This window comes from Nanorana parkeri, unplaced genomic scaffold (assembly GCF_000935625.1).
Source record: "Nanorana parkeri isolate BGI_ZX_2015 unplaced genomic scaffold, ASM93562v1 scaffold1312, whole genome shotgun sequence".
Lineage (NCBI taxonomy): Eukaryota > Metazoa > Chordata > Amphibia > Anura > Dicroglossidae > Nanorana > Nanorana parkeri.
Window position 1 is genome coordinate 614,109 of NW_017307580.1, and position 13,401 is coordinate 627,509.

General features: G+C 38.8%; 1 protein-coding gene across 1 annotated transcript in view; it reads left to right on the top strand.

Moving 5' to 3' along the window:
- Positions 1–277: 277 nt before the first annotated feature.
- Positions 278–13,401, top strand: part of LOC108797625 (cilia- and flagella-associated protein 46-like) — a gene marked incomplete at its 3' end in the record, with an annotated part of 30,299 nt that continues 17,175 nt past the window's right edge. Inside the window, exons 1-9 of the mRNA XM_018569248.1 lie at positions 278–349; positions 2,671–2,795; positions 5,088–5,219; positions 5,814–5,878; positions 7,024–7,188; positions 7,282–7,405; positions 9,156–9,250; positions 11,317–11,427; positions 12,836–12,935. Coding sequence (XP_018424750.1) covers positions 301–349; positions 2,671–2,795; positions 5,088–5,219; positions 5,814–5,878; positions 7,024–7,188; positions 7,282–7,405; positions 9,156–9,250; positions 11,317–11,427; positions 12,836–12,935 — 966 coding nt within the window. The remainder of the gene's footprint in view (positions 350–2,670; positions 2,796–5,087; positions 5,220–5,813; positions 5,879–7,023; positions 7,189–7,281; positions 7,406–9,155; positions 9,251–11,316; positions 11,428–12,835; positions 12,936–13,401) is intronic.

Sequence of the window (13,401 nt, forward strand, 5' to 3'; positions counted from 1 at the left end):
TTTGTAAGGTGCTGTCATCTTCATCCTTGCCATCTCAGCAACTTCCTGTCCTAGAAAAAACAACCAACTATCGCGTGTCAAGGCTTCATGACACCTAATATTTATGTGCTTGCTCTGGGCAATGATTAGCCAAGAAATAAAGGAAGGATAAAGATGACCGCAGCTTCAAAAATCAATGGCAGTTCTTGTATTTGTGTCCCGACCAGTCCCTTTAATCTGCTGATCTCCAGTTTGAAATAATGCCTGCAACATGTAAACATTCTCGGTTGTTCTTACAGATTATTAAAACACTAAAGCTCAATGGATCTGATTATAAGACAACACCTCTGTGTTGCAGAAAGTCAGCAAGGTAAGTCTGAAGACCTACAATGTTATAAATAATACAAAGTGTAATGTATTCTGCCTCAATAAGAATAAGAAAGTGCCACATCCGAATCTATACTATTCAAACAGTTAACCAGAGGAAAACTATTCATTAGAACACTGGCAGACTTTAATGCTACTCATACAACTTCATTCATTAAAAATCAATGCTTCATTTGATTCAGAAGAGCTAATAATATCATCAGAACATTACATTAAAAACAGCACATCATACACATGGAACTGTGAGATTACCTTGCCTTGCCAGCATATTTAGTTTGTTTACAGTACATTCATATCAGTTTATATACGTACAGTGTGTAAAGTTGTATGATAACAAAGGCCCACAAACGAGAACAGTAGCACCTCAATGTGTTTCGCAATACTCAGCCAAATGCTTCTTCAGGAGGCTCTCGGAATAATTTAAAATCAATATACTGTATAATAAAAGGCTCTTCGGGAGGTACATGTTGTTACACCTCCTACATTAGACCACTGATGGCAACAGATAATACGAAATCACCTGCACTCCATACAGCGTACAGACCTTGGATGAAAGGTTGGTGCTTGAAGTGACAACACGGATGGTGCCGTGTCAGATACAGTCCATAATAGAAAGTCACCAGCACTCGATGATATGTGGAAGAAGTAAAGCACTTTTTATTAAATCATCACATGCGTCATACAGCCAACGTTTCGGGGCCACGCAGGGTCCCTTCTGGGCGACACAGTGTCCCATGTCACTTTGTCGCCCAGAAGAAGGGACCCTGCGTGGCCCCCGAAACGTTGGCTGTCTGACGCATGTAACAATTTAATAAAAAGTGCTTTACTTCTTGCACACATCATCGAGTCCTGGTGACTTCTATTATGCACTGATGTCAACAGACACATCCTCTCCAGTGGACATGGGAAAAGAGAAGGAGAAAAAGCTAGACTCCAATCGCAGCAAAAATCTGAATTTGATAAGTTGTATCACATATTCTTGTATCCAGAATATAAACAATTGTCCCAGTGGCTGGGCAGCAACCACAGCGGAAATATGGATTTGATAAGTTGTATCACATATTCCTGTATCCAGAATATAAACAATTGTCCCAGCGGCTCGACAGCAAACACAGCGGAAATCTGGATTGAGTCAATTGTATCACATATTCCTGTATCCAGAATATAAGCAGTTGCCTCAGCGGCTAGGCAATTCCCACTATTCAGGGGGGCAGATGGTACCCAACAGGAGTCTTAGACTGTCAGACAACACAATAGGTGCCAAGTAGGGAACAAGGTCATATAGGTGTTATGGTCTGGTGTCAATAAATGTGTAAAGTGCAATAACAACAACAACAGCAAATTCTTGTTGACTGCTATGGAGTACCAAATTTGGGATGTAAAGTGAATGTATGGTGGTTTTCATTATATTTTCTATTTTTATATCTGATGATCAGGAAAGTCTTCATTGTTCCGCATAATCTGTCATATTCTGCCAACATTAAAAAAAAATAGTAAGGCCTAATTGAGAACACACAAGGGACCTATACATACTACACACCAATAGGACCATACACACATACACAAATAGGTTGGACTTGATGGACATATGTCTTTATTCAATCTCAAATACTATGTAACCCAATTCTATCCAACCCTAGTCTATCCAACTTAAAAAAAAAAAAAAAATGTCTATATCAGAATTCCACTTTTTATCAATTTTTTTAAAATGTAATATTAAAGGAGAACTATGAGGTGAGTGCTTTTCACTCACCTCAAAGTTCTAGCCGACCTGTGACAATGAAACTGTCACAGGTCGGCTCAGTAGATCGGGAAGTGAGCGAACACATACCGGCATTCGCTCACTTTTCAATCCTGTCACGGCTCTCTGCCGTGACAGGGGAGGGGATGGATTCCCTCCTCCCCGCTCCAATCCGCCAGCACTGACTGGCGGAACGGACGGGGGAGGGGGCGGGTACAGCTGGCTCTGCTGTAGCTCGCGGTATACTGAGCTTAGGGTGACGTGAGGACGCTAGTTTGTGTCCTCCCGTTACCCTAAGGAGAACTATGGGGAAAAGCCCTGACCCCATAGTTCTCCTTTAAGATATCCCTTGATTTATATAGATGGTGATGTTTGTAAGCATCCTTCCTTGCTTGTTTTTCTTACTTTTTCCTCCCTCCACTTCTAATTAACTTATAAGTTATGTTCAGCGACTCAGACTACTGTGCATGTGTCTGTCTTCAAGCGAGGACTTGAGGGGCATCCCTGACACTAATTGTGTGCTCTAACAGATGTATTTTCCTTATTTTCTAACCCCTGTCAAGATGCTGATGCCCTGTACAGTGCGTACAAATTAATGAAAGGTACTAACAGGGACGGATCAACAAAAGATGCTCCAGAAATGTTCAGCTCGGATCTGTATGTCCTATGTGCAGAACAAGCCCTTATAGTAAGTGTCTGTAGTGTTACGATATGGAAGACTGATAACGTAAGCTGACTGAGTCTTAATCAAGGTTTTCTTGTACTTGTAATGATCACGTATCAGGACTGTGTGAAAGTGATGGTCTTGCTTGTAGCAGTCAGTTATATCATAGTTATCATTCTTGTAGTAAAGGTTGGAAACTGGTAAGTGGAAAAAAAAGTCCAGCCACCTAACTATCTGCACATACCTAATCTGTTTTTGTTTTCCCTAAAAAAAAAAAAAATCCCCTAAATCAGCTGTCATGTGATCTTTGGGACACTTTTACCAGTAGCATTGGCCGGAAATAGCTGTTTGTTCTCTTCTCCAGTTTGGCTGACTTTGTGTGCATGATGTCCATGCTAAATGCTGCAGGACCTTGTAAGGATCCTGTGCTGAGCCCTGCTGACAGCCAATTGGCAAGGTCCACATGACAAGGAAGCAATACAATCAGTGCAGACTGGACCCTCCAACGCTATGGAGCAGATAAAAGAAGATCTGAGACCCGGTGTTTACAAGACAAGAGTTTAAGGTAAGTATTTGGAGCTTTTTAAAAAAAAGCAGAACTATAGAAAGATGCAGAGCTTCTAAACCAGGGGTGGGGAACCTCCGGCCCTCCAGCTGTGGTGTAACTACAAATCCCATGATGCATCTGTCTCTGGGAGTCATGCCTGTGGCTGTGAGAATCTTGCAGTTCCTCATAGGATTTGTAGTTTCACCATTGCTGGAGGGTCCGAGGTTCCCCACCCCTGTTCTTAACCCTCCACCACTCTACCCACAAGCAAAAGAAAAAGGTTAGTCTGCAGATAAATCCTAATTGATCTAAAGAGAACCTGTCATGATGGCAGCTTCTACATTTCTTTTTATCACATTCAAAGGTTCAAGCATCAGTGGTTTCATTCTTCATTGTGTTTTATTACTTAGCAAGTCACTGACCCAGTATAAGTATTCAGGTCAACTTTCCAGACACATTGCTACCTCGATGCTTGTTCCAGGTCAGTGACATTCAAAATAACAATGTAAAGGTAAGGATAAAAGCCCTGGAGCCCAACCAGCAATGGCTTTTTCTATCCAAACAGGGTCCCTTGTTATATGTTATCGTGCTTGAGTTCAGCCTTAATCTGGCAACAAATCAAATGTTGATATAAAAAGGCTGGAGACATCCCAGAAACCAGGTGGCCAATGCACAAAAAATAGCTGGTGCATTTCCTTTTGAGCCTTGTATATTGTTTTCTGATGCATGCTTCCTGGCTTCTTTAACATTGCATCTTGGTTTGCCTTTAGAATAAACTTGTCTGACTTATAGTACACATAGATAATAAAGCAGAATAAATCCCCTAAATCTGATTGGCTCCAGTGGATTCATATAAAATGACCACCTGCCTAGTATTGAGAAGGTGCCCCTTTGGCTGCCAAAACAGTCTTGACCCATCGACGCATGGACACCACTAGACCTCTGAAGTACGCTGTGGTATCTGGCACCAAGTCGTCAGTAGCAGATCCTTTAAGTCCTGTAGGTTGTGAGGTGGGGCCTCCTTGGATCGGACTTGGTTTTTTTCCAGCACATCCCACAGATTCTTGATTGGATTGAGATGTGAAGAATTTGGAGGTCAAGTCAATACTTCAAACTCACTGTTGTGTTCCTCAAACCATTCTTGAACCATTTTTGCAGTGTGGCAGGGCACATTATGCTGCTTAAAGAGGCCACACACTGCCAGATCTCAATGCTTGTGCTGGGTCATTTGGTTTGACATTTCCTCTAGCCTGACCCCCATTGATTTACTCCCAATCTGATAAAGATCCGGATCTCACAGCTTGCTTGGGGTCATCTGGTCGGACATCCCCTCCAGTCTGACCCTATACATTTACTCCCAATCTGTTAAGCATCTATATCTTAAAGCCTGCCCTGGGTCATGTCCTGAGAACCTACATTGTCTGAGCACCTTAAGTCTTATTCATTATTAGTTTTGTAAAATTAAATCTTTGTTCAGAAACTTTACACAACGCAGGATAGCAGCTTGGCGTTCTATGTGTTTTCCAATAAATAACATATGTAAGTAACCTGTACAGATCCTGATTTGTTCTAGCTCCTTATTGATCTCTTTACTTTTTAAGTTTGGATTACACCCACGTGCTTGTCTGGAAGTCGGTGCCTGTAATGACTCCTACTAGGCTGCAGTCTTTTTATTTTTGCGTAGTACTTTTCGTCTGTAAAGTAATTGACCTTTCCTTTGTAACTTAAAAATAATGCTTCTCTTTTTCTATCATTTTGCTTTGTTGCAGCTTGGAAATCATGCTGTGAGCAAAGACTGCCTTCAAATGTATTTCAACAGCAAACCGCCTCCAAACCAGTTTTATGGGAGAGCGTACCTGTGCAAAGCCCAGTTACACAACCCCTTGTCTGCTAATAATGTGGTATGTGTTTGATTTAGGCAATGTTATGGATTAGTTCAGTTTGTCAGATTTAGTTTATCAGATTAAAGTGGTCCTTTAAGTAACTTCATAAATCTGCTTTTAAACTTTATAAATCTGCTCCTTCCCAACAAAATGAAAAAAAAATACTTAAAAAATAAAAATACAAAATATATATATAATCATTTTTTTCCTAATAAGATCAGTATGATAAAATGCAAACTAAAGAAATCTCACTACAGAAATTAGGCTGCAAACTGATATCAGTAGAGGTAATTAAAAATACAAATATTTTTTTAAAGTATAAAAAACCCCCAGCAAACTTGTTGGTTTAAAGTGCATCAGAATACCTGGGAGTAAAGTGTTATATCAGTGAATGCTGCTGTACAATAAGTTAAAAGAGACTAAAACTTAGTTGTATTGAAAAATAAATTCTATATATTTTTTTTTCTTCAATACTGAACTGCATTCATTGGTGTTTTTCATATCTACCTGGAGTTCAGTTTTAATATTTTTGCCTAAGGATAGATATGTGTTTATCCCAGGTCTGTTTAATTATGCAGTATGTGAATAAGTTATTATTTATTTATATTTTAGGATGAATTGGAAAAGTCAGTGGTCTGCTATCTGAAAGCAATCGATTTGGCAACAAAACAGAAAAGGTGTGAGCAATATCAATCTATTTCATTTTAATAGGCATGTGATATAAATATCTGATCTCTATAATAACTGTATTTTGTAGAACAACTAGATCAGCAGTTTACAGATTACACTCAGCCGTGCCACTGTCACAACCTTTTGCCAAGTCTAAAGGTCCCCATACACCTTACAATTATCTGCAGATTTTCTGTGGTCAGATGGAAAAAGTGCAACAGATTGACCCAGGTGGAGATTACTCCAGCCACACAGTTAAGTGTAGATGGAGGAATCTGTTGCACCTTTTCCATCTGACCGCAGAAAATCTGCAGATAATGGTAAGGTGTATGGCCAGCTTAAGTGTCACCTGTAATAATGTTGTTCATAATTGGACAGAAGTATTAGCCTGCTGCAATCACCACCTGTCTATAATGTAGCAGCCATATGTTTCACTTGTGTTTTCTAAAATTGTCACTTGGACTCTGATCTGGATCCCAGTGCCATTTGCAACTACGCTTCAAGGGATCCACCATCTCCAAAGGTGCCCTTACGATTATCGTACGATAATCGCATGTGATCGACTTTTCGTATGACAATCGTAAGGTGTATGGGTAGTGTGCAACCGCCTGTACTGTACAATCGTACAACTTTTGTCTTTCCTGCATGTTCGGAAACTTCAGTTGAGCGTACGATTTTCACAAGGTTGGTGGCAATTTACCTGTTACTGCTGTTTGTTCTTGGATGGACTGCTTGGAGCAATAAAAATTTGTACCTATAGCACAAAGGTACCTGTATGATGACACCTTCTGTTTCTTCCAGTTTTGGTGAACTCACAAGTTCTACACAGAATGCAGTTCCATCCAAAACTGTGTCTCTGTTGGTGTGATATCTGCTAAACTAAATTCTAGCTCTGATCAACTAATGTGACCATTATGAGAGGTCCTGCTCGCCCTGCTGGATTTTTCATTTATTTTATATTATGGAGAAAGCAACACCAGAAGCCGAACATACAAATCTCCAAGGTGGACAGGAACAAAGCCGGGAATTATGACAAGGAGATCTTACTGTTGGAATATAAAAGATACATAGGAAGTTATTGCTTGACTGGGCTACTGGGCTGCAGCTAAATATTACTTCTGTTTGAATTGACCCTTTATCTGTTTCTTGTCAGATACCAGTTTCTGGTGTACAATGCCTCTGTCCTGTACTGGCAAACAGTACGTCCATTTCTAAAGCCAGGCAGTCGCCATCTCCTTACTAATAGCCTTGCTACTGTTGTAAAGGCTTTGGGAAACACAAATGATGAGGACAAGAACTGGAGAGCTGACTTAATGATGTAAGTATTGTTGGTTGTCTTATTGAAAGCTCAGAAATATTTTATTTTCTTCGTCATGTCACTTGGGCAAACATTACTGTTTTGTCTTATTAGGGAGCTGTTGGAGTGTTTGCTGGATGGACAGAAGATGAAGGAAGCTGTGGACTGTGCATCACTGGCTGCTGTGTTCATTAAAACCAATGTCCCTCAGAAATACCCTCTACTATTTTCTAAGATGGTAATTCTTAGTGTCTAAATTGCATGCATGAGCTGAATATCTGTATTAATATTTCAGTGTATTGTTTTAAAATGAGGAGCTGTTGTGGTCCCTAAATACAATTAGCATTAAGGCTTCCTTCATGGGATGGGGGATCTGCTAACTGTCTTCCCTTTTCCTGCCAACCTTGTAAGTTTTGTGTCTGCTCTACATTACATCATGCTGATTGACAACACAGCTTATATAAAGAAAAGGGGTAGAATCTGACTATATCACGGGTGCCTATCAGAAAACCTATGCTATACTGTATGTGTGGGGGAGCAAGAATTTGTAAAGGAGTAACACAAATTCCCAAATAAGCACCATTGGATCGATGTGTTAAAAAATGCATGCTATACAGTCATAAATAGAACATGTACAGGAAAACTAGAGCAAATAAACAATAAATTGAAGCAAAAGCAAACTATATACAATAGTGCATAGGACTGTTACAGATGGATATAAGAGGGCAGGTTAATGGTCTTGGAAATTAGATGACAAGAGCAACAAGGTAACAGGTAAAATGTGAAGGCACCAATCTGCTGTAAAGTTAGGGACATAAAGTCTACTGGCAGCAAAGCACAGGTTACATGAAAATTGTTACCAGCAGTACCGCTCTACTCCAGACTTTCTGTGCTGCTCGTTCCAACCCTAGGTGGAAGCTGACTCCCTAGCCTGTCCTCCTCTTCTGTGAATCCTTAAATTGCAGCAAGTGTACGATTACATGAGCTTGTGAGTGAATAATGCTAGAGGGAAGGACCAAGGTGGATGAGGAAGACACTGGAACAATCATTTTTTTGACCAGCTGGGGTTGTCTTGTATCCGGCTTCCATTTTCTGTTAATCAGGACAATAGATTAAGGAGGTTCATGAGTTGGAGGGAAATACTTGGTGGTGGTTGTTAGCACTATATGCTGCTGGTTGCTGGGGCAAAGTGGTTAATAGCAGTGAAAGCAGGAAGAAGCAGATTGTGACAGCTGAGAATTTTTCCTGGTTCAGTTATTTGCCCAGGGAAAAGAGTTGACAAATACAGCTACAGAAATTCATGGGTATCCCATCAAATTAGGTTTATTTCAACTGAAGTAGTTTTCTGAAATAATTAAAATGGTTATTGCGTGCTGTCTTTTAGGATAACAAATAGTATTAGATAATTTATTTTTGTTTTCATTTAATGGCAATTATAGCAGTTTTTTAGAGGCTTTCATGTGAGCCAAGTGTAACAGAGCTGACTTAATAGCAGCCTTGTTACAGTGGTGTATAATTTTGCATTCATTTTTATTACTGGAGGCTCAAAATAAAGTAAAATGTGAAGGAAAACTTCCTTTAGGGGAAAGTCTGCTTGTATTCAGTGAGATGTTGTGATTAAGCCTAATTGCAAGACAGAACTATTAAGGGCCTCCAGGACCATGTTGACTTGACAGAGGTAGGTCTCCCCTTTCCCTGTCTAGTTGGAGGTGGGGTGCCAAACCTGAGAAACCAGCATTTGTTATTGGAAATCCAGGGCAGGATTTGAAAACACAAATGTGAATAAATCTGTGAGTATTCAGGAGAATCCTGGTTCATGAAGCCTTTTAGAACTCCACTGTACTTAGCCAAGTACAGTGGAGTTCTTCTAATCATTTATGTAAACCGCCTCTATCCATGTGACTAGTCAATTAGATCTATACATGCAAAGTGCATTTAATGTTTGTTTTCTGTCTGCCATGAATAATGAATTGTTTTCTTACATTAAGGTGCATCACAAATTAATTGACTCTGCTAAAGCGGTAAAGGAAACTAAAAGTTCAGCAAGTTTGTCAGTCATCTATAAAATTCAGAAGCTGAGATCGTAAGTACGGTTTTTTTCACTGGGGACATTCGCTTTCCTGTTATCATGCCATTGCTAGGTGATGCAACAAACAAAATGAGAAGGTTGTTAAATGAGTATGTCAAATAACCAATGACAGTTTAATGCTGTTAAGGGCCCCTAAGCTGTACTCAAATCATGGGACCCTACTCTGCACTAAATGGATTTTCCAGATTATGAGGCTAAAATGACAGCTGCATCATAAAATTATTTTTCTAGATTAATAGTATTGGATCTTTAACATCAGTTATAGCTATTTACTATTCATTTTATATATGTAATAATTATATATATACATAATTATTACATCATTTCCTAATTATTTTTTGCCTCAGTTTAGGAAACTGGGAGGACAAGTGATATGCACATCAACTTTTTTTTAACCAAACTAGATACCCATGTATTTCTTCAATAAAAATATATATAGCTTCAGAATAATACTTAAATCGCTTTTCTTATTCAAAAAAATAAGATTCTGCCAGCTTTCAGATCTTTCTCCAGATGGGTGACAATACTAGAGGGTCTGTATTAAATGCACTGCATCGTTGTCACCCTCAGCAGCTGCACAGCTTTATCGCTATGCATGCACGTAATCTGACAGGTTGCCCTTCATCTGGTAGATATGAAACAGGGCTCCCAGTTGCATCCAACTCCGGAAGACTGAAGACCTCACTGCCACTGTGATAATGAGGAGAACATAAGTGAAAAAAAACCATATAGCATGGTTTTCCATGGGAACAGGCACTGACTTTAAAGTGAATATGTGGCCCTATAAAAAAAATATTAAACACATGCTAGACTTGCCACCTCTTTGTGCTTGCATGGCAGACAGGTGGAGTGTTCTGATGTAATCTAATGTCAATCTCTATTAAAAACACACAAAGCTGAATGAAGAAAGGGAGCACACCCCTCCCATTGACAATTAGCAGAAACTCCCAACTGTACTCCACATGAAGTTTCAATTAGAAAGAAACAGTCAACAATTGAGCTGACATTGTTTGAATGTCTTAATAGAAAAGCTGACATGCTCTGCAAAAATAATTTTATAGAAACATACTGCCTGAAATATTTGTGAAAATATTGCCTATTAATTTCTCCTACGGCTAAATGGTTTACCTAATGAATGGCATCATGATATTCATTCCTATAATTCCCAGTATCCTTATTTTAAGAATGACCCTGAATCTAAACAAAGAGGTGGGTTTAGTGTTCAACGATTCTAAGTACTGATTCTAAGTTCATCATTTCATGCTTTGACAGAACATAATGATGTCACTGCAGACCAGTAATGGTACCAAAAATACTGAGACTTGTGGCTTCATTAGCAGTTCATGTATTCCCCGAAAATAAGACCTACCCCGAAAATAAGACCTAGTACTATTTTTGGGAAATGCTAAAATATAAGACCTACCCCGAAATTAAGACCTAGTTGTGACCATTCCCAGGGCCGGTGGTGGCATAAGAGGGAACTTGAAGAGCCGCGGGAGAGAATCGGCGGTGCCAACGAAGCCAGCGCTAGAGGAAGCAGCACCCCTGATTTGCCCTGATCACCATATTTTTGAATATGAATACATGTAGAATTTTCTACATAAATACGTGTGCATTGTTGTACATAAAAAAAAATAAAAATAGGACCTACTCCGAAAATAAGACCTAGAGTGTTTTTTTGAGCCCCAAAAAATATAAGACAGTGTCTTATTTACGGTATTACACCTGAACAGGAATCTCTTTGTTTACAGGGTATTACATTTTTGAACTTCCATTATATAACTGTGAATGTAAACTGTATAACTATGACTATTTTTAGTACTTGATAAAGCCACTTGCATTTAGTATAATAGTAATAATTAAAGTTAGTAATAATGTAAAGTTCTTCTGTTCCTGACAGTTAGCGGGGCTGTGCCAGCAGAGAAGATGAATGGAATGAATGAGACTTAGAAAAGGGTTTTGTATAGGTAGTTAGGATGTATGGGCTGTTCTGCGGTAATGGTAGTGAACATGAAAATATGTCCCGTGCCTTGTCATCTTTTTTATGTTTTCTCACTTAGGCAATTAAACAGCTCTCTGACAACAAAGGACGTTTTTACAAATTTAAGTGAAATTTTTAAACTTGTGGCTGTTGCTGAGGAACCTGCTTTATGCTTATCCCCATCTGAGAAGTAAGTTTACATGCTTTTATTGTCCTTGGTGTCTACCGGTGTTGTGAACTTTTAAAGCAGAATCTCCCAATTGTTAATTTTTTAATATTGTGAAAAGGACTGGAGCTTTACAATCTACTTTCATTGATCTGAAACTGGTTTCTATGGGCTACTACACTTTGCACTTCATCTCTTTGTTATTTAGGATATCACAGTACCTGAGCGAAGTCTGTGCATTTGGATGTATTAAAGTGAGAGTCGATTAGATAGGAGGAATCATACATAGATTTAAGCATGCTAGTCATGCATTTATTATGGTCCAGGAACAGTCATTTTATTGGAGGTTGAATTGCATTAAGATATATTCACTTGACTCCATAATGAATGTTAATAGGATAATTAGGTTACAACAGAAATTATAGTCTTGGCTGTGATGCTGCAAAGTGCCATTGTATTGTTTGACGCCTTTCATTTTATAAAATTGCTGTCAAGGTTCATGAGATCTCCCTGATATAATTAAAGTCACCCTCCTCCTCCCTTCTCAACTTGTTGGCTTCTCATTCATAATCACAGTTCTACTACCCATGAAAGCTAAAACGTTCTCACTCAGGCTTAAGGCAAGCCACGATGTAATGATTCTGTTTTTGTATAAAGTAAACAAAGAATCAGAACTAGCAGAGGTAACCTATTGCTTGGCAGCTGATACTCCTCAAGCAATATACTTGGTTGGCAAATGATTCAGAGTTAATAAAATATACAATGCACTCTGTGCCAGTAAAACACAATGAACAAGCCGCAAGCACTAAAAGAACAACAATATTCTCCTGAAATAAACAAAATATCTATGTGCCGCACTGTGCTCGAGACCTCCAAGTAAAGTATAAACTTATATAAACATTAAGTGAATAAAGTATCCATGTTATGTATATGTGTTACTGTGTAGATATGCAACCAAAAATGCATAACAAGTCCACAAAACTGTAGTGTCCATTGAAAGAAATGTAGCTTTTTCTTGTATTACAATCGTCCAAATTTCAAGTTTCAACATGTTATCCACTTGCAATGTGCTCACACCTAGTCACCACTTTCTGCATTGAGAAGACACCAAGAGCTAAGCAATCGCTCTACTATCAGTGTGGGAGGGACATCTGCAGCTTCCCATGCCCCATGCCAGCTCTAAGCTACTGGGACAGTTTATTTTACTCTCCCCACACTTGTTCTTTAAGAGGGGTCCCTTTAATCGTTTTTACTGTCCTCACACCGTGTTTATTTACTTTAAGCACTTTATTGGATTTAAGATAATTCAGTATATCAAAAATTGATTTTGTTTTGTACAGAATTTACTGAGCCACTTTATTTGCTGTTTCATTTTTTTATTTTATTTATTAAGCCATAATACTTTACTTTGGATTGTTATATTTATTTACAGAATTCCTCTGCTGATTGAACTTGCTCATCTCTCACTGGAATTAAAATGCAATCAACTTGCCACAGCTTGCATCAATGATTTGAAGTCGACAGATCTCGCTGTATGTTTCTGAGCTATTATGATTTGCACATGCTGTGTTCTGTATTAGAGGGGGCTACTTAATAAATGGGTCTGAACAGCATTTTTCTTTGTTTGCTAATTACAAAACAGCTTTGGATGTTCCATCTTTAGGACCAGAAAAATGCTTGCTGTTTCTCTTGATTTTTAACTTGTGTTTGGTCACACGGATTGTAATCACAAGTACTGTTTTCTGCTATACTGCTCCCTGTAACACGCTGTTAAATGAATCCTGTTTGGTAGTAAATGTAAGACTGCACAGATGGTGATTGAGAAGGTTACGAATTGCCCTGTCTTCTTCAGTTCAATTTTAAAGGTTATTTTTCTGTCCCGTTCTGTGCAACTTCCACCCCTGTTCAGTGGCTGAATGTTATTGTGACTGTGCTATGCAATTTGCTTGTAGGAGATTTAGAAAAGAGATTTAGAAAAACATTGATTTGTTTTTGTCC